General features: G+C 41.0%; 1 protein-coding gene across 1 annotated transcript in view; it reads right to left on the reverse strand.

Annotated features, from left to right (window-relative positions):
* The window catches only part of LOC127584276 (serine/threonine-protein kinase 32B-like), a 113,326-nt gene that overhangs the window by 48,942 nt on the left and 39,971 nt on the right, over nucleotides 1-24,413 (reverse strand). The window contains exon 3 of the mRNA XM_052040942.1: nucleotides 4,952-4,989. Coding sequence (XP_051896902.1) covers nucleotides 4,952-4,989 — 38 coding nt within the window. The remainder of the gene's footprint in view (nucleotides 1-4,951; nucleotides 4,990-24,413) is intronic.

Genomic DNA, 24,413 nt, shown 5'->3' on the forward strand with positions numbered 1-24,413 from the left:
CTTGTACTGATCTCTTGGATCGTGAACTTAACTAATAGTAAATTGCCCTTCCCTGCAACTAACTGTCTTGCTTTTTTAGACAAATGTGTCCTGCAAAACCTCAAGACATGGCAACAAAAGGAATCTGTTTCTACCCTGGACTAGTTTGGCTGTTGGTCAAGAGAATGCATTGAAAATATGAACAATTACACTACAACTACATCAAAAGAACATCTTGCAGCACAATTTATGAGAAAAGTGGCTCTAGTCTTTTTAATAATTTCTTGGAGAACATTCAACTAATTAGAAATAGCAGCCTTTAAAAAATCCTTACTGTCATCATTCTACCTTTTTATCCAGTGATGCTATAAAATAGAGGGAATATGTAAACATGATTAGATTATCTACTTCTTACAAATATATTTACTCAAAAAATATCCAGCCAAAGTAATCCAGTTCTTTTAATGTTTGGAATACTGCCAATAGAGGATTTGAACCAAGATGTGGACCACTGTATTTCACTTAAAAGTTAATTGCTGCAAATCAAGTTGATTTTTTTTGGACTTCTACAACTTAAACCTAATCTAATTTCTGCATTTTTTCAAATGTTTTCCCTTATTAGTGCCTGACTGAGTTATTCCACCGGTGACAAACATGACATCTAAAGTAGAAATTTCACATTTAACAGAATTCATTTGTATTGGGATTGTGCTGTGTGATAGTAATAAAGTGCATGAATGTGCTTGGATCATTCCTTTGGTCTGTCATTTTAATGAAGCCATTGAATAACTTGCAAATAAATTCAATAGCACTTTGGTTGAAATACAACCAAAATACATGCCCACAAATGTTACTCAACACTAACTATTAATGAACCACATGATTTTTAATTCCAATATTTTTTTAATCCTTGTAGTAGACAAAGTGCAGAAAAAATATAATTTTGTTAATCCAACTTTATTTACATAAACCAAACAACTAATTTCTTTCAAGTTATTATTAGGGCTTAAGCAAAGAAGGAGTAATTCATTTTTTCCCACTCACACTAAACCTATCCAAGGGTATTGGCTGTTGGTTTTACTCACACCTGTCCATTTAGTTCCATTGATCTTAATGCAACCAATGGTACAGTAGATGGGTACAGACTCCAGCAAGTGTTTAGTGCCAGTAATCAAAGAGGAAGATCATCTAGAAAAGTAATTTAATTCAATTCTCCAACTAATAAATGGAAATGTTGGAGTACAAAATATTGTATTAATTAAATAGAGATATCTGAACATCCTTGTGATCTGTTAATTATAATTGATTACCATATAAGGAGAACATTGAGGAACTTTATTTCTCCATGTGTATAATATGATTGTCTATCATTATTTGACAGTACACATTTGATGACAATTTTTGGTAGCACTCTTTGCTTTCAAATGAAATATGTAATTTTTTAATATCCTTTTACTGCTCATTTTTAAAATATCATTACTGAACTTTTTATTTGCTGGATTATTTGAATCTTACCTTTTTGTTCTTTAGAGAAGATGGTATACTTTGTATTATCTATTGCAGAATATAGTTGCCATTTATTTGAAAAATATTCTCTTTGCTGAATATCAAATGCTAACTGATCTCTTGTTTTCTGAATTTCTGAATTATTTCCCTTCCAGTAATTCCACCAACCTACAACTCCAAGCACCTTAAATGAACTGTATTCATTGAGTTAATCCAATCACTATTTTCCTCAGTATGACCACATGAGCCACTGCTTCTTAAATGTCAACATTATCTTTCAGTGGCAGCTGGTGACCTTTTTGACAGGTGAAGCACAGCTATACAAGGCTAACCACCAGCACGTTACCATGGCAATAGGACCTTCACCAATGTGAAATGTGTCTTATTTTCTTGTCCAGAGTATTTTTCATTTTCCAAAGAAAGTCTGGTCAAAAGAATAGGATAGAGGAATTCCAGTAAACATGTGGAAGCATAGGAGGCCACTTCTCCTAAGCCAGTGCCTTTCCTTAAAATTGTTCTTCTCTATAATCACATCACAATCCTTGATCTGGGTCTGTGTGCAGTCATCCCAAACCTCAGTGCAGCCCTCTACTGACACTGGCCCTGGTTCTGATTGAGCTTCACCATTCACCTGCCAGTACTTCTGTGGTAGCCCAGTATCATCAGAGCCCGCTGTTGGCTTCTTCCTGTTCCTTGGACATCAGCATGCATGTGCATCTGAGTCATTCACACACACACAAACACACACACACACACACACAGACACACAGACACACACACACACACACACACACACACAGCCATTCTGCTGCTCCTCCTCCCCACACACACATCACATGCACATACACCATAAACACACAATATTCCATATGCCTCACCTCATTAGCTGCCTTTTCTATTTTTCAAATATTTATGTTTAAATTCAATTTTATATCAGGCAAGTTAGAGAGATTTTTAACTTTGGATTGCTACTTAAATTTTCTATAAAAGAATCACATCAATGTGCTGATTATGATATTCAATCTATTCATTCATTTCAATTTATGATTAACCTTATATTTTAAGTCTTATTTTGTTACCAGCCATTTATCTCCTTCAATTCTGAATAATGCCACACACTTACTCCTTTTTACTTTAAACCACAATCCTCTCACTTTCAGTAATACATATCATCAGAAAGGATGTCTGTGGCAGGGCAGAAGTTTCACCCTTCCTACGCTGCACTTCCTACATCACCAGCAGGTTTGGGCTCCAAGGCTAGCCATTTTATTACAATATTTTTAGCTCTCATGCTTTAACATTTAGACAAATCTTAATACCACAATAAGTCCCTTTATGGGATAATCTGTGAGTTATTAAGATGCTTTGTCACTGCTATCCACCAGCATTGCCTATGCTTTATCTAGGGGCCTTAGCGCTTTTAACCAATGTCTGCCCTGAATCCATACCACACAATAAACATACAAATATTTTATACTAATTTATTCTTTGCATCCTTTCCTGGTTATGTTTACTCATTATTTTTTCTCCATGTTATTACAAGATACCAAATATTTTTTTCCAAAATTGCCTTACAAGTACGGCGTAAATTTCATAAAACATTTCTGCTTAGAATTTAGTTTGGCATTGTCTTTTTCTAGTTTGCCTTGGTACGGAAGGAATTAAAATCAACTTCACTTACAGAAATTACATCCATGCTTAACTTTTGTGATGATCTGTTACTTTGCCACCAAATAATTAGTTTGGGAGGAGCCAAATCACTCAATTCAACCATAAACAGCAGATTGGATTTGCTCAGGTATGTATGTGCTTTTTGGACTGTGCTATTACCTTCATGCAATTCAGTGGATATACACTAGGTTATTATTCAGTTGTAAGAACTGTAGTGTTAATTACAAACTCTAATAAAAATGCATGCTTAACAGTTAGGAATAAAAACTGATCTGCATCATTTAATACTTAGACAAATCTTAAAACCACAATAAGTCTCCTTGTAGGATAACCAGGTTTTAATAGCCATGGTTTTACTATACAAAGTACTTTGTACGTTACATCAAAAACTCTAGCATGGAACGTTGACTAGAAATACATGAAAGCAAGTCAGAATGATAGAGCTAGGATTCCTTCTCTTTATAGCTTAATTCTGCGAAACAAACGATTTTTTATGATTGTTTGAAGTAAAACAAAATCAGAGTTTCCATTAATTGTGCTTCTCTTTCTAATCCATTACACCAATAAACTGTACATTAGATGCAGCCATTGTGAGGTTATTCATATGAGTTTAGGATCATATTATATTGTGGATCCAATTTGGAAGCCATTCTAGACATGACCATGTGACAACTAATCAAAAAGTAGTTGAGCCAGCATTTGTCATAACGAAAAAGATTGTAAATTCTCAGTGGTATAGGCAGCATCTATGGAGAGTAAAACGGTTATTGTTTCAGCTCAAAACATTCATCATTTCTGATCAAAGGTGATGGACCTAAAATATTAACTGATTCTCTCTTTACACATGCTGCTTGATCGCTATGGATAGAGTCTGAAGAAGTGTGATTTTTAGAAGTTGAGTCTTCAAAGCAAGGCGCACAGAGGATTTTTTTTAATGAAGCACTGAACTTATCTGTAGTTTAAATTAAAGAGGAGGTTTGATTTACTCATAATCTGCAAATAAAATGCTATCAACTGATAACAGATCACTTTCACAGTTGGAGATTCATTGAATCCCTCAGATAGTGAAGTAAAGGAGAAAAAAAAAATGAGACAGACACATAGGTTGGAAAGACAATCAGATCGAGCAAAGCTTGCAAGAAAACTAGAATGCAATCGAGTAATCCAACATTATTTTGTTTAGACAAAGCAGAACAAGCCACTGATGTGCACAAACATGTCATGTTCAATATTTATATTATTCCACAAGCCACGATGCCTTGTGACTCCTTGTAACTATTGCTCTGCATATTCAGTCATTGTGAAATAACCTGACTTTAAGGATGCATAATAGTCTCTGCAAAAATGCCATTAAAGACATGCATAAAAGACACAAATAATCAGTACACATAACAAAGAGATGTCATTCATTTCATTGATGTGTTATGTTTTTGAGCATTTGTTATTGGGCAGTGCAGGACCAGCCTTTTGACCTCTTGAAGAAACAGAGCTGTGTACAAAAGAAGATCCAAAACAAAGAGTAACAGTATACTTACCCAAACCACTGTGGAAGTGACAGAAACAAAATCATTGATATGTGAGGATTTATAGGGAGATTCTTGATGTTGAATTTGAAATAAGGTAAATTGAAAACTGAACCTTACAACAGTAACAAAATTGTCTGTAGCAATGTTTATTGATACTTCAGTGGGACAACTAATCTTTTATCCAATAGCATAACTTGATAAACATAGGGAATCTTTTTGTCCAGGCATGAACACTTCCAAATCAAGAAAAACAAGTATAAACAACATACCATGCTCGTCAAGAAGAATATTGTCAGGTTTGATGTCCCTAAAAGAAAATGGAAACAGAGTTTATTGGTAATGGAAACAGAGTTTCTTAATTATTTTCTTTAATTACATTTCTGCTATTTCCGTTTCTACAATGAAAGTAACGGCAAGCTATTATGTATCATGCCAGATTGAAAAACTTACAGAAAATTGCATTTTGTTTTGGGTGCACTTGATATTTCTCCTACGGCAGTTGATATTGGAGCAATTCTTTTTAATGGGTTCTCTTTCACAATCTATTCCTTTTCTACGAATGGTCTATAATTGCTTCACATCAGTATGTTTTAAAACAAGCTTTCATTAATGAATAAATAAAACGTTTCCTTAGAGGATAATCCAACAGTGAACATATAATTTAAAAAAAATATAAATTTGAACAATTCCTGATAGCAATTCCGGGACTGCAGGGATACTGTTCCTTTTTCTCACCTTTAGAAGGTTCATCAAACCTAAGGGACCTTTATAGGAAATCAAAGTGGGCTTTGAAGCAGAATTTGACAGGCGCTTATGATTTACATTCAGCAAATTGACATCAGTGTCCTCTCCAAGGCCAGCATCTCCAGTACTGGCAAATCTAGTTACATGCAGCTGGCTCTGTTCTGTAGGCCACATTATTCACATGCCCAACACCAGACTCCTGAAACAGACATTGTAATCCGAGCTCTGTCATAGGTTATTATCAATTATGTCGTAGGAGATTATCAGACAGACAGAGGAAAAGATTCAAGGGTGTTCTCAAAATCTTGCTGAAGAAGTAAACATTGCCACTGACCTTGGGAGTAGCTGGCCCATGCCCACTCAAAGTGCAGGAGGAACATTCGGTTTCGTATTGAGGACACCATGTCCATGCATTGGGAGTACCCAGAATCCCTGCATTACTGGCAGAAGGAGCACGCCACCTCTTAAGCTAACCATCTATCATTAATCGGGCACCTTCTGTCCCATTTGTGGAAGAGGCTGCAGTTCTTACATTGGCCTCATCAGTCATCTCAGAACCTGTAAAACTGCTATGGAATCAAGTCATCCACAATCCTAAGGCACTGCCCAGAACAAAAAAGCAAGAGCAGGAAATCCTATTAATCATTTTGTTTTAGCTCATTCCCCAACCTTAAGTACTCCCCTTGCAGTTTAGTTTGAAAAGTTGCATCAACTTCAAAGGAAGGAATCACCAAGGGTATCTGCATATTATGTCATTAATGCAGCATAACTATGTTAAACCTACAAAAATCTCCAAAAGAAAATTGAAAGGCCTGAAGGTATACAGCACCTTTCACAACCTCAGGACAAGCTTTTCTGTCAAGCTCTTATGTCCACAATCTTTTGACTGGGAGGTGCAATGCCAGTCATTATGCCACAGCTAACCCAACTCAAAAAGTAGTCTGAACAAAAATCTCTTTCAATTGCTGATTCAGCTGCAAATCAATGGTCACCTTTCAACCATTCTGTCAATGGAAACAGGCTGTTTTTTCCAATCAATGCAAAACAAGTTATCCTTTTAGCAATATTAGTGCAAAGGTGGCCAATCTATTTTTGTGATGTTGATTGAGGGACATACACTGGCCTGAGTAATCAGGAAACTCTTCTTCAGAAGAAGATTACAGATCTGTGCTCAATGTTTACATCTGAAAGTTAGTGCCACTAAAAATGGTAGCACACCTTCTACACTGCAAAGGTTTTAATCTTCATGTCATAGGAGTGAGGTTTGAATTCACCAGCTTCTGACTCAGAGGTACCAAATAAGCAATTCCTGACCTAATGTAAAAATAGCAAAAGTGAACACAAACAGAAATCTCAATTCAAATTGCAAGTCAATTATAAATCAACATTCAGCTTTAAATCATGGTTTCAGTCAGTTCTGCTTGCAATAATTCCTTCTTACAGACTGTAATAATGCAGCAATGGCCAGCACATTTCCAGTGAGAAGAATTCCTTGTGTGCTGATTTACATTCCATCATTAATTTCATCTGCCTGGGATTCCTCAGCAAAGTGGATGGTCCCTTCAAAATGCAGAAAGGGGAGGAGAGGGGAAGATGTCACTGTGGTGAGATCATGTAGGTGCTGGCAGAAATTGTGAAAGATAGGCAAAAGAAGAAGAATTTCTTTTCTCAACACTTGCCAATAATCTTCATTCTAACATTTGTTTGTAACACTTACACTGCACGGTAGTGTAGCGGTTAGCGTAATGCCATTACAGCACCAGCGATCCGGGTTCAATTCCGGCCACTGTCTGTAAGGAGTTTGTACGTTCTCCCTGTGTCTGCATGGGTTTCCTCTAGGTGCTCCAGTTTCCTCCCACATTCCAAAGGTGTACGGGTTAGGAAGTTGTGGGCATGCTATGTTGGCGCCGGGAGCGTGGCGACACTTGTGGGCTGCCCCCAGAACACTCTACGCAAAAGGTGCATTTCACTGTTTGTTTTGATATACATGTGACAAATAAAGATATTGTGGTGACTCACCGTCTAGTCGGGCGAACCGGCTCGGCAGTCGGGTCGCGCGGTGTCGGAGCGACGAGGCCCAAGATGGCTGCGGGCCTCGTCTTTCCGAGCGACGGGGAGAACCCGCGCGCGGGAAAGTCCTGATGACGTAGGACTTACATCATTGCCGGTTTTTTTTGGGCGGGAGTTTTCTCCCTTAAAGGGCCCGCGCAAGGCGGGAAAATAAACCAGTTCTGTTTGGCAACCCTCCGAGTAGAGTCTTTTTTTATTCCGCGGTAGCAACCGCTACAATATCTTATTTTATCTTAAGTAGGCACATGAATGTGCAGGAAATGCAAGGATATGGACATTGACTAGGCAGAAGGGATTAGTTTAGTTGGGCATTTGATTGCTAATTTAATTAGTTTGGCACAACATTGTGGGCCGAAGGGCCAGTTCCTGTGCTGTACTGTTCTATGTTCTAACACCTAGCCCCCATCTTTAGATAATTGAAGGAGAGGAGGAAGGTGACTGATCTGCCCTGAGATTATTAAACTCCTAAATCCAGTTATGTTATCTGTACTAAAAATATAAACCATACACCTATACTTACTTTGCCTTGCTTGCTCTGTGAATTAACAAAGCTATGTTAAATATATTCAACCTTGCAGGACACAGAGCCATTTTAAAAACCCACAGGTGATGCCTGTCAGAACCATTTAGTTACACGTGTTATTCACCATAGATATTTGTCAGTTCAAATATGTTGCAGGACAATATGGTATTTCCACTCAGTGCTATTTTTGAGCACCAGACTTCTTCTGGTGAACATCTGCTGCAGAATTAATAAACACATTGTGACTTACATTCCCTGGAGGTATTAAACCTGCAGAATTATGGCTGTTTGCGGATCTGAATTTAACAGGGAAAAATCGGATGTAGTTAGGAGTTGCTTCAAAATGTTTTACTCCTGTTCAATCAGTCTGTTGTTTGGTTTTGAGCTGCTGTCATCTCTCTTCTGTTTTGAAAACGTGCTTTCCAACTTTATGTGAAACCTGTCTCTTACATGGGTCAATTTGTGTCTACCTGGGTTTATTCAAATGGTTCAGCTGTCAGAAGATACATATTATACAGCAGAGTATCCAATTTATTTATTGCCTCTCTCCAGGACTAAGCCAATGGTGGTATGGTGGGGTAGGACTTTTGCCAATCTGATATGAGGAATGCCATAGTCTCTGTCAGTTTTATTTGGATGGATTGACTAAACTCTTCACACAAGTGCCTCTCATTGGGATCATCCATTTGGGCTAAGCAATAGCAAGCTGCTGCATAATTAAAATGCCTGAGGCCAGCCATCCTTGGAATACATTTGCTCACACAGAGGAACACATCTGTAAAAACTGAGGGATTGTCAGTTGCAGGACTCTGCGGTTTGCTGAAGGTTATTATCCCACTCCGCATTTGAGAAAGAAGCATCAGGGAATAACAAGATTCCCTACTCCCACTGCCAACCCTAATGGAGATTGCTGGATTGGGCAGTTAATGCCAACTGAGGCAATGAAGTGCAGGACGAAGCTTAGTGATCTCACCAGGTCAGGTAAGCTGAGAGATGTTTCTCACACCTACCAACATGTCTACAATTTATAAACATCTCCTCCTCACTGCTAAAATAAATGCCATAGCATCGGGTTTGCTTTTTCACATCCTGTCTTGCACCTGTAATTGTTTATTCAGTGATATCTATGCTTGAAGTTATCACACCCTTTACAATGTGAAACCATTTCCCTTGGATTGATTGCATCTAATAGTTAATGAAATCCATTATCATCTTTGTGTGTGTGTGTGTGTGTGTGTGTGTGTGTGTGTGTGTGTGTGTGTGTGTGTGTGTGTGTGTTTCTTTTCAAGGCTGTAATAGCAGAGAAAGTCTGGTGATAGTTGTCAATTAAAGTATGTTTAATGGGAGAACAAAACTGGCTGACAGTATTTCTAAGAGACCCCTGAAGAAGACCAAGATGTAAATGCTTTTATAAATGCTTTGGTACAATGTGAGATAGGAAAGGGTACTGGTACCACACTGGGACATTTGCTCAGGACTTTCCATATGTATGAAAATATAAAAGTTGCATTCACTGGAAATCTGAAGTAAAAACAGAGAATGATAGAAGCACTCAGCAGGCCGGGCAGTATTTGTGGAAAGAGAAGCAGAGTTAATGTTTCAGGTCTGTGACCCTTCATCAGAATTTGAGAAGAGAGAAAAAAAAGTAGCTTTAAGTTGGAGAGAAGATGGGGGAAGCATGGATAGGACAAAGGGTGGGGTCAGAATCAGAATCAGGTTTATTATCACTGACTTATATGATGTGAAATTTGTTGTCTGCAGTAGCAGTACAGAGCAAAGACATAAAATTACTGTAAATTACAAAATAAATAATAGTGAAAAGAGAAAGGAACAATGAGGTACTGTTCTTTCGTTCATGGACCGTTCAGCAATCTGATGGCGGAAGGGAAGAAGCAGCTCATGAATCGTTGAGTGTGGGTCTTCAGGCACCTGTACCTCCTCCCTGACGGTAGTAACGAGAAGAGGGCGTGTCCCGAGAGGTGAGGGTCCTTAATGATGGATGGCACCTTCTTGAGGCACTGCCTCTTAAAGATGTCCTCGATGGTGGGGCTGGTTGTGCCCATGATGGAGCTGGCTGAGTCTACAACCCTCTGCAGCCTCTTGCAATCCTGTGCATTGGAGCCTCCATACCAGGCTGTGATGCAACCAGTCAGAATGCTCTCCACCATACATCTGTAGAAATTTGTAAGACATTGATGACATACCAAATCTCCTCAAACTCCTAACAAAGTCGAGCCTCTGGCGTGCCTTCTTCGTGATTGCATCAATGTGTTGAGCCCAGGACAGATCCTCGGAGATGTTGATACCCAGGAGCTTAAAGCTGCTCACTCTTTCCACTGCTGACCCCTCAATGAGGACTGGTGTGTGTTCTCCTGACTTTCCCTTCCTGAAGTCCACAATCAGTTCCTTGGTCTTGCTAATGTGGTGTACAAGGTTGTTGTTGCAACACCACTCAACCAGCTGATCTATCTCACTCCTGTACACCTCCTCATTGCCATCTGAGATTTTACCAACAACAGTGGCGTCATCTTTGAATTTATAAATGGTGTTTGAGCTATGCTTTGCCACACTGCCATGAATGTAGAGAGAGTAGCACACATCCTTGAGGTGCACTTGTGTTGATTGTCAGTGAGAAGGAGATGTTATCACTGATCCATACTGACTGTGATCTCCCGACTGTAGTCAAGGTTGTTGTGGTGATAAGCTGTTGATGAAACCATCTGGTGAATAGATTAACTGGGGGCAATTGACAGTTGTAGAGATTGTTTTCAATCTTTCTCACTTGTTTTAACTCTTACATCCTGAAAAGTCATCATCCCGAATTATTAGCTGTTTCTTTTTCCACGGATGCTGCCTGATCTGCTGTGGGTTTCCAGTGTCTTCTGTTTTCATTGTCCTTCCATTCGTACATTGCACACATACACAGGAAGCTGCTGGATGTACACAGTGACATTAACAACCACACAGTGCCGGTTATGACACCACTAGCACACAACTGTACTGTGTAGACAAAGCCTGCACACTCCAAAACAGGTATTATCCAGAGACTTGATGCCTATTTTGGTTTTATTTAAGGGGTCCTGCCTCCACCTCGATATATCAAGGATGGTGCTTAACTACAAAAATACAGGCACAGATTTGGCCAACAGACTTCATGAAATACAAAATGTTCAAAGCAAGAAATATATAAAGTGGCTGAAAAGAAAAGGCTTCAAGCATGAGAAGAGTTAATTAAGGAATGTTTCTGTTCATTGTTCAGTACCTGGCTGTTAAAATCTAGTACTGGATAGTAAAATTCTTCCAGGACTCCTGAAAACTATTTACAGTGTGAATGAGGATATTTTGAAACAGAGGCTGGAAAATCACACCACCATACATTCTGAACACCATTAGGAAAGTGAAGTTAAGAACAATTAGTTGATAACTTTCTCTTGGAAGTGCTGTGTCCTTACCCAGGGGATAGTTTTTTAAGACAAGTACATTTGATAACTTAACAACCAGCTGACACATAGGACCAATGCAACAAGATAAACAAATATCAAAGAGACCTTTTCCTACACCTCCTCACTCACCATCACCCAGGGACCTAAACAGCCCTTCCAGGTGAGGCAGGGGTTCACATGCACCTCCTCCAACCTTGTGCATTGCTTCTGGTGTTGCAATGTGTGTTGCCTCCTTTAAATCGGTAAGACCAAGCAAAGATCAGGTGAACAGTTTGCTGAGCATCTGCACTCTGCGATAGCCATCTGAAGCTCCCTGTTGCAAGACATTTCAACTCCCCTTCCCATTCTCCGTCTTCTCCACTGCCAGAGTGAAGCTAAATGCAAACTAGATGAACAGTAATACAAGAGAAACAAAGGACTGCAGATGCTGGAATACTTAGATGAAAAAAAACACTATGATGCTGGAAGAACTCACCTACCCCTGAACCATGACCCCACTGAGGACCACCAGGACATCATCTTCCACACCATCACTGACTTTGGGAGATCTCCTCCCCACAGCTACCAACATGATAGGCCCACAACCTAGGACTGCCTGCTTCTACCTTCTCCCCAAAATCCACAAGAAGGACTGTCCCAGCAGACCTATTGTCTCTGCATGCTCTTGCCCCACTGAGCTCGTATCCTCGTACCTAGACACTATCCTGTCCCCCTTGGTTCAATTCCTTCCCACCTACTTCCGTGACACATCATATGCTCTCCAAATCTTCCATAGCTTTAAGTTCTCCGGCACGCACAACCTCATCTTCACCATGGACGTCCAGTCCCTATATAGCTCCATTCCCCATTATGATGGCCTCAATGCCCTCCGCATCTTTCTTGACCAGAGACAGAACCAGTCCCCTTCCACTAACATTCTCCTCCGCCTGGCTGAACTTGTCCTCACTCTAAACAACCTCACTTTCGATTCCTCTCACTTTCTACAGACCAAGGGTGTAGCCATGGGCTCTCGCATGGGCCCCAGCTATGCCTGCCTCTTCTTCGGCTACATTGAACAGTCTCTATTTCAAGACTACTCTGGCCCCATTCTTCAACTCTTTCTCCGGTATATCAACGACTGCATTGGTGCCACCTCCTGCACCCGTGTGGAACTCAACAGTTTCATAAATTTCACCACTAATTTTCACCCAGCTCTCCAATTCACTTGGACTATCTCTGACACCTCTCTGATCTTCTTCGATCTTTCCATCTCCATCCCAGGAGATTCCTTATCCACCGACATCTTCTACGAACCCACTGATGCCCACAGCTACCTCGATTACAGCTCCTCCCATCCTGTCTCTTGCAAGGATGCTATCCTTTTTTCTCAATTTCTCTGCCTCTGCCTCTGCCACATCTGCTTCCATGATGAGGTTTTCCACTCCAGGATATCCGAGATGTCCAACTTCTTTACTAACCATGGCTTCCCCCATACTGTGGTCGAGGGAGCTCGCACCCATATCTCTGTCATTTCTCACACATCTGCTCTCACCCCCACCCCTCCTAGACCCATCAGGGATAGAGTCCCCCTTGTCCTCACATTTCATCCCACTAGCCTACGTATCCAACATATCGTTCTCCGCCACTTCCACCACCTCCAATAGGACCCCCCCCACCAAGCATATCTTCTCCTCCCCATCCCTTTCTGCCTTTCGCAGGGACCGCTCTCTCTTTGACTCCCTAGTTCACTCCTCCCTCCCCAGCCATCCCGGTCCCACCCTGGGGACTTTCCACTGCCCCCGCCATAGTTGCCACACCTGCCCCTACACCACCTCCATCCAGGGATCCAAACAGTCCTTTCAGGTGAGACAGAGATTTACCTGCATCTCCCTTAATATCATCTACTGCATTTGGTGCTCCAAGTGTGACCTCCTCTACATTGGTGAGGCCAAACGCAGACTAGGTGACCATTTCGTAGAACACTTGCACTCCGTCCGTAACCGCAATCTGCATCTCCCTGTTGCCAGTCACTTCAACTCCCACTCCCACTCCCACTCCATCACTGATATATCAGTCCTCGGCTTCCTCCACCTCCTCAACATCATCTCCCCCCCACCCCCAAACATGCCTCTTCGTTTCTTCCTTTTCCTAGCCTCTCTCTCTTTTCTGTACCCTTTTTTCCTCCTTACCTTTGACCCATCCCCCTGTGGGATCTGCTCTCCCCTCCTCCCCCGCACCTGCCTATCACTATCTCTTACCTGCATCTACCCATCACCACCTTGTGCTCACCCTGCCTCCCCTCTTTTGTCCACCTATCACTGCTCTGCTTTTCCCTCCTATATATTGGGCTTCCCCTTTTCCTGTCTTCAGTCCTGAAGAAGGGTCCTGTCCTGAAATGTTGACCGCCTGCTTTTCTCCATGGATGCTGCCTGGCCTGCTGAGTTCCTCCAGCATCATGGTGTTTTTCTCATCTAGATGAACAGTACCTCATATTCCGCCTGAGTGGCCTACAATCCTGTGGTATGAACATTGAATTTTCTAATTTCAGGTAACCCACACCCCCTACCTTCTTCTCATCCAATCAGATTCTCTCACCTCGCCCCCACCCCCCACCACTTCTTTCCAACACCTCCCACCCCCCCCACCCCCCCAGACCCCTGTTACCTAGTTCCTTTCCCCTTCCCCACTGGTTCCATCTACCCATTAACCTAATCTTATCAACCTCCAGAATCTGCAGCCATTTGTTGTCTCCATTTATCACCTTCCTACTTCTGTCTCTAGCTCCACCCTCCCCTCCTCCAACCTGGCTCCATCTGCCTCTTTTCTCTGTCTGTCTGTCTGTCTGTCTGTCTGTCTGTCTCTCTCTCTCTATCTCTGTCTCTCTCTCTCTCCTTAGCTGTCTCTTCCTATGACCCACTAGCTATGGTCTCCCAACTCCACCACTTCCTCTTCCCCTCCTGGTTCCATCTGCCCGTCATCCACCTCCTCATCTGGTTCCACCTATCACCTTCCAGCCCCTGCCTTGCCTCTTCATACTGGCCATCCGCCCATACACTCTCAGTCCTGATGCAGGACCTTAGCCTGAAATGCCAACTATCCCTCTGCCTCCACAGATGCTGTCTGACCCACTGAGTTCCTCAATGCAGTTTGTATTTTGCTCCAGATTCTAGCATCTGCAGTCTCTTGTGTTTCTAAAGATCTCTGGACTCCAGGTAAGACCGTCTTGAAATGAAAGAAAAGCTTGTGTTGAATGAGATGTGACCTTATACTGGTAGATAAGCTATGTCAATGCCTCAGCCAGATCAGCATCCCCAGCACTGAGGCCCTAATCATACTCAGTCAGCTATGTTGGACAGGCCACGTCATTCACATGCCTGAAACCAATTTCCTGAAACAGACACTGTATTTGGAGCTCTGTCATAGGAGAAACTTACCAGGCAGACAGAGAAAAAGGTTCAAGGATGTGCTCCAAGCTTCCTTGAAGACGTACAATAGGAAGTACAGAAGTACAATCTTTCCCTCAATGTCAACAAAAGAGCTGGTCATTGACTTCAGGAAAGGAGGCGGTGTACGTGCACCTGTCTACATCAACTGTGCTGAGGTTCAGAGGGTTGAGACCTTCAAGTTCCTGGGAGTGAACATCACCAACAGCCTGTCCTGGTCAAATCACATTGATGCCACGGCCATGAAAGCTCACCAGTGCCTCTACTTCCTCAGGAGGCTAAAGAAATTCAGTTTATCCCCTTTGAAACCAACTTTTATCGATGCTATCTGGATGCATCACGGCTTGGTACGGCAACTGCTCTGCCCAGGACCACAAGAAACAGCAGAGAGTTGTGGACACAGCCCAGCGCGTCATGGACACCGGCCTCCCCTCCTTGAACTCTGTCTTTACCTCTCGCAGTCTTGGTGAAGCAGCCAGCATAATCAAAGACCCCACCCACCCAGGTCATTCTCTCTTCTCTCCTCTTCTGTTGGGTAGAAGATACAGGAGCTTGAGGGCAAGTACCACCAGACTTAAGGACAGCTTCTACCCCACTGTGATAAGACTACTGAACGCTTCCCTTATACGGTGAGATGGACTCTGACCTCACGATCTACCCTGTTGTGACCTTGCACCTTATTGCACTGCACTTTCCCCTGTACTGTTATTGTTTTTACCTGTACTACATCAATGCACTCTGTACTAACTCAATGTAACTGCACTGTGTAATGAATTGACCTGTACGATCGGTATGCAAGACAAGTTTTTCACTGTACCTTGCTTCAAGTGACAATAATAAACCAAAATCAAAAACCAAAAACCAATATCCCCACTGATTCCTGTGAACCTCTGGTCCATGTCCATTCAAAGTAGAGAAGGAGTGTTTGGAACGGGATTGAGAACCCTCAGCCCATACCCCAGGCTCACACAGAAGGCCTGCATAGGGAGGAGTGCACCACCTCACAGATAACCTACCCAGCCTCCCTGTGGAATAGGCAGCAGTTCCTACATCGGCCTCACCAGCATCAAACCACAAAACCACAGTCGATGCAAGTCCTCCTTGATCTTGAGGGAGAAGAAGAAGAAAAAGAAGATGGAGATGATATTGATGATGATATTGGGAACGAGTGCGTACAAATATGATTGGTTACATGTGAGGTAACTGACATTTAGTGATGTATGGTGAATTAGCATAGAAGAACATGTCTCAGACGTGGCCATTACATGAAAACAGCAAAATGAGAAAGGAATAATGTGGCTCTGAACAGTAAGATTGCATTTTAAATTATCAAAGCTCTTACATACCATTACAGAAATTATTTCACCTGACTGCTTTAGTAATTGCACTGGTTAGAGTGAGTTGGGAAAATTGAAATGCAGGTAGATGTAAAACTTAGACTAGTAATTGAGGCCTACGCTAAAATAATGCCTCATAATAATTATCCATGCATTGGATACATTTGTAAAGGACAACCGGAGGAATTTATATCCATAAATGTGATTTTATGTAAAGCTGCACCTTTTCTATATTTCGCTGTTTTATTTTTGTGACATTATTTGGTGTTTCAAATACATTGTAACCTTTGATCTAGTATGTCTTATGTATTATATGAAGATGTATTTGCTTTTGCAACATGTTAATGTTCTTCTCAGCTAGAAGCTTGTAGGATAAGATTTTTAACATTCTGTTCTCAACAAGGTAAAAGAGATAAGACATAGTTTCACATCCACTGTGTTTCTGAGCAGTTGGGGCTCTGTGGCTGAGTTATTGGAGGACTTTCTACCAAATGAGGAAAATAACAGTTATGTCTCCATTCAATGTGGAGCTGTAAAAATATCAGTGGTGCAGCTAGCAGGACTGTTGGCTTACAGTTACAACAACACAAGTTCAATCCTGAGTGTGCGGAGTTTGCAGGTTCATCATGTGACCACATGGGTTTCTTCTAGGTGCTCTAGTTTCCTCCCACACCCCAAAGATGTGCGGGTTGGTTGATTAATTGACTGTTGTAAATTGCTCTAAGAACGTATATGGGGAGTTGATGGGGAGAATACAAGAAAAATTAGTGGGAGAATGGAATTGCTCTGTGAGCTGGTATAGACTCAACGGGTCAAAACTTCCTCCATATTGGTGGCAAGGGGGCATGGAAATAGAAAAGCCTCAAGTTGAACAATACCCATTCTTCAGAGTGAAAATAAGCTGGAAACTATAGGTCCTCTCAGCCCACACTTTGTGTGACAATAACTGAGATCATTTAACAACAGGGAGCCATTTGTTTGTCCTTCAGACATCATGACTCATGGATGGTGGAAGATAACTTAATCAAGAATCTTGATACCCTCCTCAATGTAGACATGACAGTTAATGAAACTGGATGGGTAAGTACAAAGATCATTGACCTGGTACATTAACCCTGTTTCTCCTTCCACAGATGCCACTTGACCTGTTCAACATCTCCAACAGTTTCTGTTTTATTTAACCTCAGCTTTCCAGCATCTTTTTTTATTGCTTTTTGAAATGTCTAATAAAGTATGTTAGCCTCTAATTGGCCCAAATAAAGCTGAACAAGAGAAGTATAAACACGGTATCCCAGAGAGAGAAGGAACCCCGTATAAAGCGATGTAGTAGGCAGGGACCATAGTATATTGGACAGGAGTAGGCAGGGACTCTAGTATACAGGACTGCAGTAGGCACAGACTTCAGCAGCAGAAATGTAGTAGGCAGAGATTGTGGTATTCAGGACTGTAGTGGGCAGGGATTATGTTATTTGGGACTGTAGTAAGCAGGGACTGTGTTATGCAGGATGGTAGTAGGCAGGGAATGTGGTATACAGGACTGTGGTAGGCAGGGATTGTCACATACAGGACTGTAGTAGGCACAGACTGTCCTATACAGGACTGTTCGAGGCAAGGACATTGTATACAGGTCTAGAATAGGCAGGGACTGTAATGTAAGATAAGATATCTTTGTTAGTCACATGTACATCAAAACACATAGTGAAATGCATCTTTTGTGTAGAGTGTTCTGGGGGCAGCCCGCAAACATCTCCACGCTTCCGGTGCCAACATAGCATGCCCACAACTTCCTAACCTGTACATCTTTGGAATGTGGGAGGAAACCAGAGCACCCGGAGGAAACCCACACAGTCACAAGGAGAACATACAAACTCCTTATAGACAGTGGCCAGAATTGAACCCGGGTCACTGGCATTGTAAATAGTGTTACACTAACTGCTACACTACAGAACTGTAGTAAGCAGAAAAAAAAATGGGAACAATACAGTGACGAAAGGTCCAGAGACAAATGTTAGGGAAGGGTCTATGTTGTATGTTCTATGTCTTGAAGAAGGATTGGAACAAAGAATGTACCACATGTGTAACACAGAGTAAGAAGTGGTCTCTTAAAGGTTTCCAGAACAGCAACTTTTATTTGGGCTCCAAAGCATCATCATCATCAATGCAAAGCCCTGTAAATAGCAAGGGAAGGTAAATGGACAATTCAGATCCAGCCATACAAGAAACATTGACCAGGCCACTGGGAACTTCTGGCTGTTTTTCAGTGGCCACCTGAACAAATGGATTTTAAAGCCTGCTTTCCCAGGCAACTGTAAGCTTAAATTTTAAGGCTGATATCTGGTCACTCTCTGTGAGTGAAAAAACTGCCAAGTGCTCTGTACAGAATAGAGATGTCAACTGCAAAGTGATTTGCAATGAATTAATGAATAGAACAGATGGTGCAAATTGAATTCTTAAGTAATTAGTTACAGCTGCTCCATTCCACACTTGCTAAGTGCACAAGCGTTGTGCATTAACAAAATCTGTGGATAGCTAACACATAGCTAAAAAGAGCAAATCCCTGACCCTGAACTTCAGCACAGAGATTGAATAGATGTACTGGGTAGAATGTTTGTTACTTTACTGGGCTGTATTCCAGGGGCTTGGAATAATAATCCAAAAAACATTCCTGGAAATTGGATTGCGTTGCTCCGCATTTTTATGCATTGTGCAGTCCAGTTTCTAGGGAAAAATGAAACATCATTGAAAATTGAGGACTCACCATGTGGATTATGAATCACAGTTGTTGCAGCGCCCCTGTGCTCTGATGCACTAATGCAGAGGAAATCCTGGATCTGTGCAGTTGCTTCCAACAATGTGCCACACAAGTGTAACCACTACTTCTTTCTTAATCATGAGTGCATGCAAGAAACGGATGCATTTTGAAGATGATAGAGGGAACGTATGCTTAGGGTAGTGGATGGGTGCCAATCAAACAGGCAGCTTCCTCCTTGATAGTACTGAATATTGCTGAACCAGCACTCATTCAGGAAAATGGAGAGTATTCTATCCCTAGCTGTTCAGGTGAAAGCGCTGGATATGCTTTTGTAAGAATTGACAAATTCTAGGCCACTCTGAGAATTTGCTTTTAAAAATATCTGCCAAAAACAAGCAGTATTAGAAGTGATGACATGACACCAACCTGGAACATTCACTCTGTGTCTTTCTCTCTCCACAGATGCTGCCTGGCTTGCTGAGTATTTTCAGCATTTTCTGTTATTTATGTCATATTTCCAGCCTCTTTAGTTATTTTGTTTCTGTCAGAACAATACAGCACAGTATGGGCCCTTTGGCCCACGATGTTGTGCCGACCTATATAAATCTATTCCACGATCAATCTAACCCTTCCCTCCGACACAGCCAATAACCCTCCATTTTTCTTACATCCATGTGCCTATCTAAAAGACTCTTAGATGTCCCTATTGTATCAGCCTCTACCACCACCCCCAGCAATGTGTTCCAGGCACCCACCACTCTCTGTGTAGAAAACCTACCTCTGACGTCTCCCCTAAACTTTCCTCCAACTACCTTAAATGGATGTCCTCTGGTATTGGCCATTGCTGCCCTGGGAAAAAGGTACTGGCTGTCCACTCTATCTATGCCCCTCATAATGTTCTACACCTCTTTCAAGTCGCCTCTCATCCTCTGTTGCTTCAAAGAGAAAAGCCCCAGCTCACTCAACTTTTCTTCATAAGACATGTTCTCAAATCCAGGCAGCATTCTGGTAAATCTCCTCTGCATCCTCTTTAAAGCTTCCACATCCTTTCTATAATGAAATGACCAGAACTGAACACAATACTCCAAGTGTGGTCTAACCAGAGTTCTATAGAGCCGCAACATTACCTCAAGGCTCTTGAATTCAATCCCCTGACTAATGAAAGCCAGCACACCATTTGCCTTCATAACCACCCTATCAACTTGCGTGGCAACCTTAAGGGGTCTATGGACTTGGACCCCAAGATCCCTCTGTTCCTCCACACTGCTAAGAATCCTGCCATTAACCTTGTACTCCGCCTTCGTTAAGTCTTCCAAAATGTATCACTTCACACTTTTCCAGATTAAACTCCATCTGCCCACTTCTCTGCCCAACTCTGCATCCTGTCTATATCTCGTTGTAACCTATGACGACCTTCATGTCATCTGCAGACTCACTAACCCACCCCTCCACTTCCTCATCCAAGCATTTATAAAAATCACAAAGAGCAGGGTTCCCAGAACAGATCCCTCCGGAACACCACTGGTCGTCGACGTCCAGGCAGAATATGCTCCATCTGCTACCACCATCTGCCTTCTGTGGGCAAGCCAATTCCGAATTCACGCAGTCAGGTTGAGGATTTAGTAGAAATGAACAGGAGGTGAGTATTGTGCACCAGAGGACTTGGAAAGACATGAAGGGAGGTAGGAAAAAAGACAGAGAAAAGAGCTTTTAACAAAAGAATAAGATGGAGTCAAATGCAGTGAGCGATGGGTGCGGAGAGAAAGGTCATTTATTCTTTTAGCCATCTGTTTTTTATTGCTAGCTCTTCTCATGCCCTCTCAACAGGGAAGGATCTGGTCCAGAGATTTAATGGTAAATTTATTGGGTGCTCTTCTAAGAGGATTCCCAGGGCTGAGAAGCGCTGTGGCAGGGGGAAAGGTTGAGTAGTCAAGTTTTCATTGTCCTACTTACCTTCTATTGCCATGAAATTATAATGCTGCTGACTTTTGTGGGTGGAGGTTAATTGTCTCCACTTGAGCAAAACACAGAAACTCTGTGAGCATTTCAAAATTCTTGCATTATGCTTCCTTTACTCCCTTCTGAAAGTTTCTCGGTACAGAGGAAGTTTTGCAGTGTTGAATGAATGTACATTGCAGAACACAGCTATTTTGTTAAATATAGAGCTTGAATATAACACAATTTTCAATCATCATGCATGCAGTTTGCACTAACATCATGAATTCCTCAGAGTGACTTAATGAGATGATAGCTCTTTGCCTACTGTTGATCAACTCTCCCTAATTCTATTATCATTTTCCCTTTCATTTTTTCTTTTTATTTATTTTTTCTTATTATTCATTTTTCTCAGCTTCTAATTTCATTTTCAAGACTTACTATCATTTTGGTCTTTTAGCTGTACAATTGCTGATAATATAATTGAAAATTATTATTTCCGGTGAATATTAATCATCAGTTATTGCATTTTCATGCATTTACTACCACCGTGCAATTATGTTGCAATAAAAACTAGCTTGCAAAGGCTTGTTAAAAAATGGTTGACATGGAATAACACCTGGTTCTGAAGCCTGAAGACGGTGTGTTTAATCTGCTTCCAATGTGCTCTTGGGTGTGCTTTACTTTAAATGGCGCACCTCAACTCACCAGTTTCATTATGATGCAGATGTTATCACTTTAAGCTGATATTGCTATATTGTTTGCAGTTCTAAAGTAGGTGAATGCCAGGCACAATCTCATTATTACATTTGGAATTCTTTTGAACGTTTCAAGCAAAGAAATTGTATCAAACTAATACAGTTAGAATTCAAAATTAATGCAAGAGAAGTCCAAAGATAAAATCTAAGGAACTCTGAGGATTACAGATCTGTACTGACAATGCCAGCCAGCACATATTGATGTTGCAGATCAGATTAAAGGAACACCTTCAATTTGCTGATTTAATTTGACAAAGGTAAAAATATAGTAAAAATGGAACTGTCAAAATTTCAGGCAACTTTGATAACACTCTTTCTAAATTATTTAATTTTCTGACCTACATAATTCCTAATTTAGTACTATCAAACCATATCAATTTTTTCCGATTATGTTCATCTTGTTTATTACAAGTTTCATCACCTAACATTTGCCACAATTTAGGAAAACCATTGGCCTTTAAGTGGTTTAATTAGCTTAGTATCAAGATTTGGTTCATTTAAATAATGTGGTGGCAACACAGAGGTTTGGCTCAAAAGAGCAGAGAATTAGGAATTTAATATTCTTTGCAACCACCTACTCAGGAAAGATTGTTGAGGAAGCCAAAGAAAACGGGTGGCAGTATTGATCGAATAACCTATCACAGCGGTGACAAACAATGATGTCATTCATTGATCAAAGACACAATCTATTTGGAAAAAATGAGTGCTGTTACATTCTGAAGGTATACTGTAAATCAGAAAGTAACAGGAAAGAGATAGAGGAACAAACTTGCAGGGAAATTACTGAAAGTTGCAAGAAAATTACTACTGATAATAATGGAGAATTTCAATCACTCTGCTGTAGACTGGGGCTGTACAAAGGACAAAGAGAGGAGAGAATCACATCTCAAACTTATTTCAATTCAATGTGGAAGGAAACAATTCCGGAAATAAATAGAGCAAGCATAGTTTGCTTCAGGAGGGGAAAATTTGAGGATCACTGTGCATAATATTATTAGAAAGGATGCAGAAAATAACATGGAACAATTAAGTTTTAAACTACCGGAGAAGGGCTAATTTCAGTGAACTGAAAATGGATCTGGTCTGGAACATTGATATCCAAGTACTTGTGGGCAAAGCATAACTAAACAATGGGAATCCTCCATAGAGAAAATTTGGACACAGGGTGTCATATTCTCATGATTAGAAAAGGAGCAACATCAGTGTTAATGTTCCTCATCAAGAGATTGAGTAAAAAAAAATTTAACTCTCAGGACCAGCACTAAACACCATTGGCCACTGGTGGTATTTATCTCTACACATGTGGTTCCACTGAGCTTGCTTCCCCCACACAGAGCAAATGAATTAGAAAAATGGAGTTTATGAGAAGTTTAAGGTCCTTAATGAAACAGGGAACCTAACTAAGTATGGAAGCTACAGTGAAAAAGAGAATAGATAGGTGGGCAAGATAAAAGGAACCCAAACTACTTCCATAAACATTTAAATGATAAAGCCTTCAAATTTGTTTGATTTTCAAATTTATTTTAATGTAAGCTGCCAGAAGGTGAAGAAAAATATCACATCAGTTCAGCAAACTGAATGGAACTGTTGCATTTTGGGGAAAATAGTAAAAGTCTATGTTAAGATTACACAATCTAAATTCAACAGAATTGCATCCTGGACAAAGATATCAGGGTAGAAATCATTTCTCCTCATGCACATTTTGCACCAGGGGGCTTTTTTCAAAATAGATTCAAACTGAGACAGTAGACTGAGCCTGGGTTTAAAGTCCCATCCTAAATAATGTAAATTCTTCAATTATAATCATTTATTTGTGAAGTCAAATCTCAGAATGCAATCATAACCTTTCAATGTATATAATGTAAAGCCATGAGAAAAAGCAATTATTCCTGTTAAGTTTCAATTTTTTGAAACATCTGAACAGCTTTTGTTGAAGATGTTGCAGCATTCAGTTCTATCACACCAAACAGCATCACTGGCACAATCTTTGGGAAGATGGTGGTGAGCCACTTTCCCAAACTGTTGCAGAACTATGCTAAGCAGCTTCAAGATTTTGACCCAGCGATGAGGAAAGAACGATGATGTGGTTTCAAGTCAACATGCTGTGTGATTTGGCAAGGAGATTAAAGATGGCGCCATCCCTTTGTACCTTTTACTTAGCAGGAGATTTGAGTGGTCGTGTCCAACAAACCTTGGGAGATGTTGTAGTGCAGAGATGCTACACACTGTAACCACAGTTCAACCAATGGTGGGAGGGAGGGAATGTTTAGAGTAGTGGATAGAGTGCCAGTCAAATTAGTTTCTTTGTCCTGGATGGTGTTAAGGTTCTTGAGTGTTTTTGAAGCTGCACTCATCCAGGCAAGTTTAAAGTCTAAATTCCATCACAGTCCTGATTTCTGCCTTGCGGATGGTTGAAAGGTTTTGGGGAGTCAGGTGCACTGTAAAATATATAGCTGCTTACCTGCCCTGGGAGACAAAACGTAAATTTGGCTAGTCCAGTTAAGTTTCTGGTAAATGGTGATCTCCAGATGCCTGTGAGAGTGATTTTGCAATGGAAGTTATGATGAATATCGAGGGTAGATAAATAGACTTTGTCTTGTGTGGGCATTTGTGTGGGTTGAATGTTACTTGCCACAACTCTGGAAATTCTCCCGTTCTTGCTGCATGGGGGCACAGACTGCTTTATTACATGAAAGTATAGGTTTTACATCAGGCTAGAATATGGTAATGGCCTATTTACTGACTGC

The sequence above is a fragment of the Pristis pectinata genome, chromosome 2 (genome assembly GCF_009764475.1).
Source record: "Pristis pectinata isolate sPriPec2 chromosome 2, sPriPec2.1.pri, whole genome shotgun sequence".
NCBI classification, from domain to species: Eukaryota; Metazoa; Chordata; class Chondrichthyes; order Rhinopristiformes; family Pristidae; genus Pristis; species Pristis pectinata.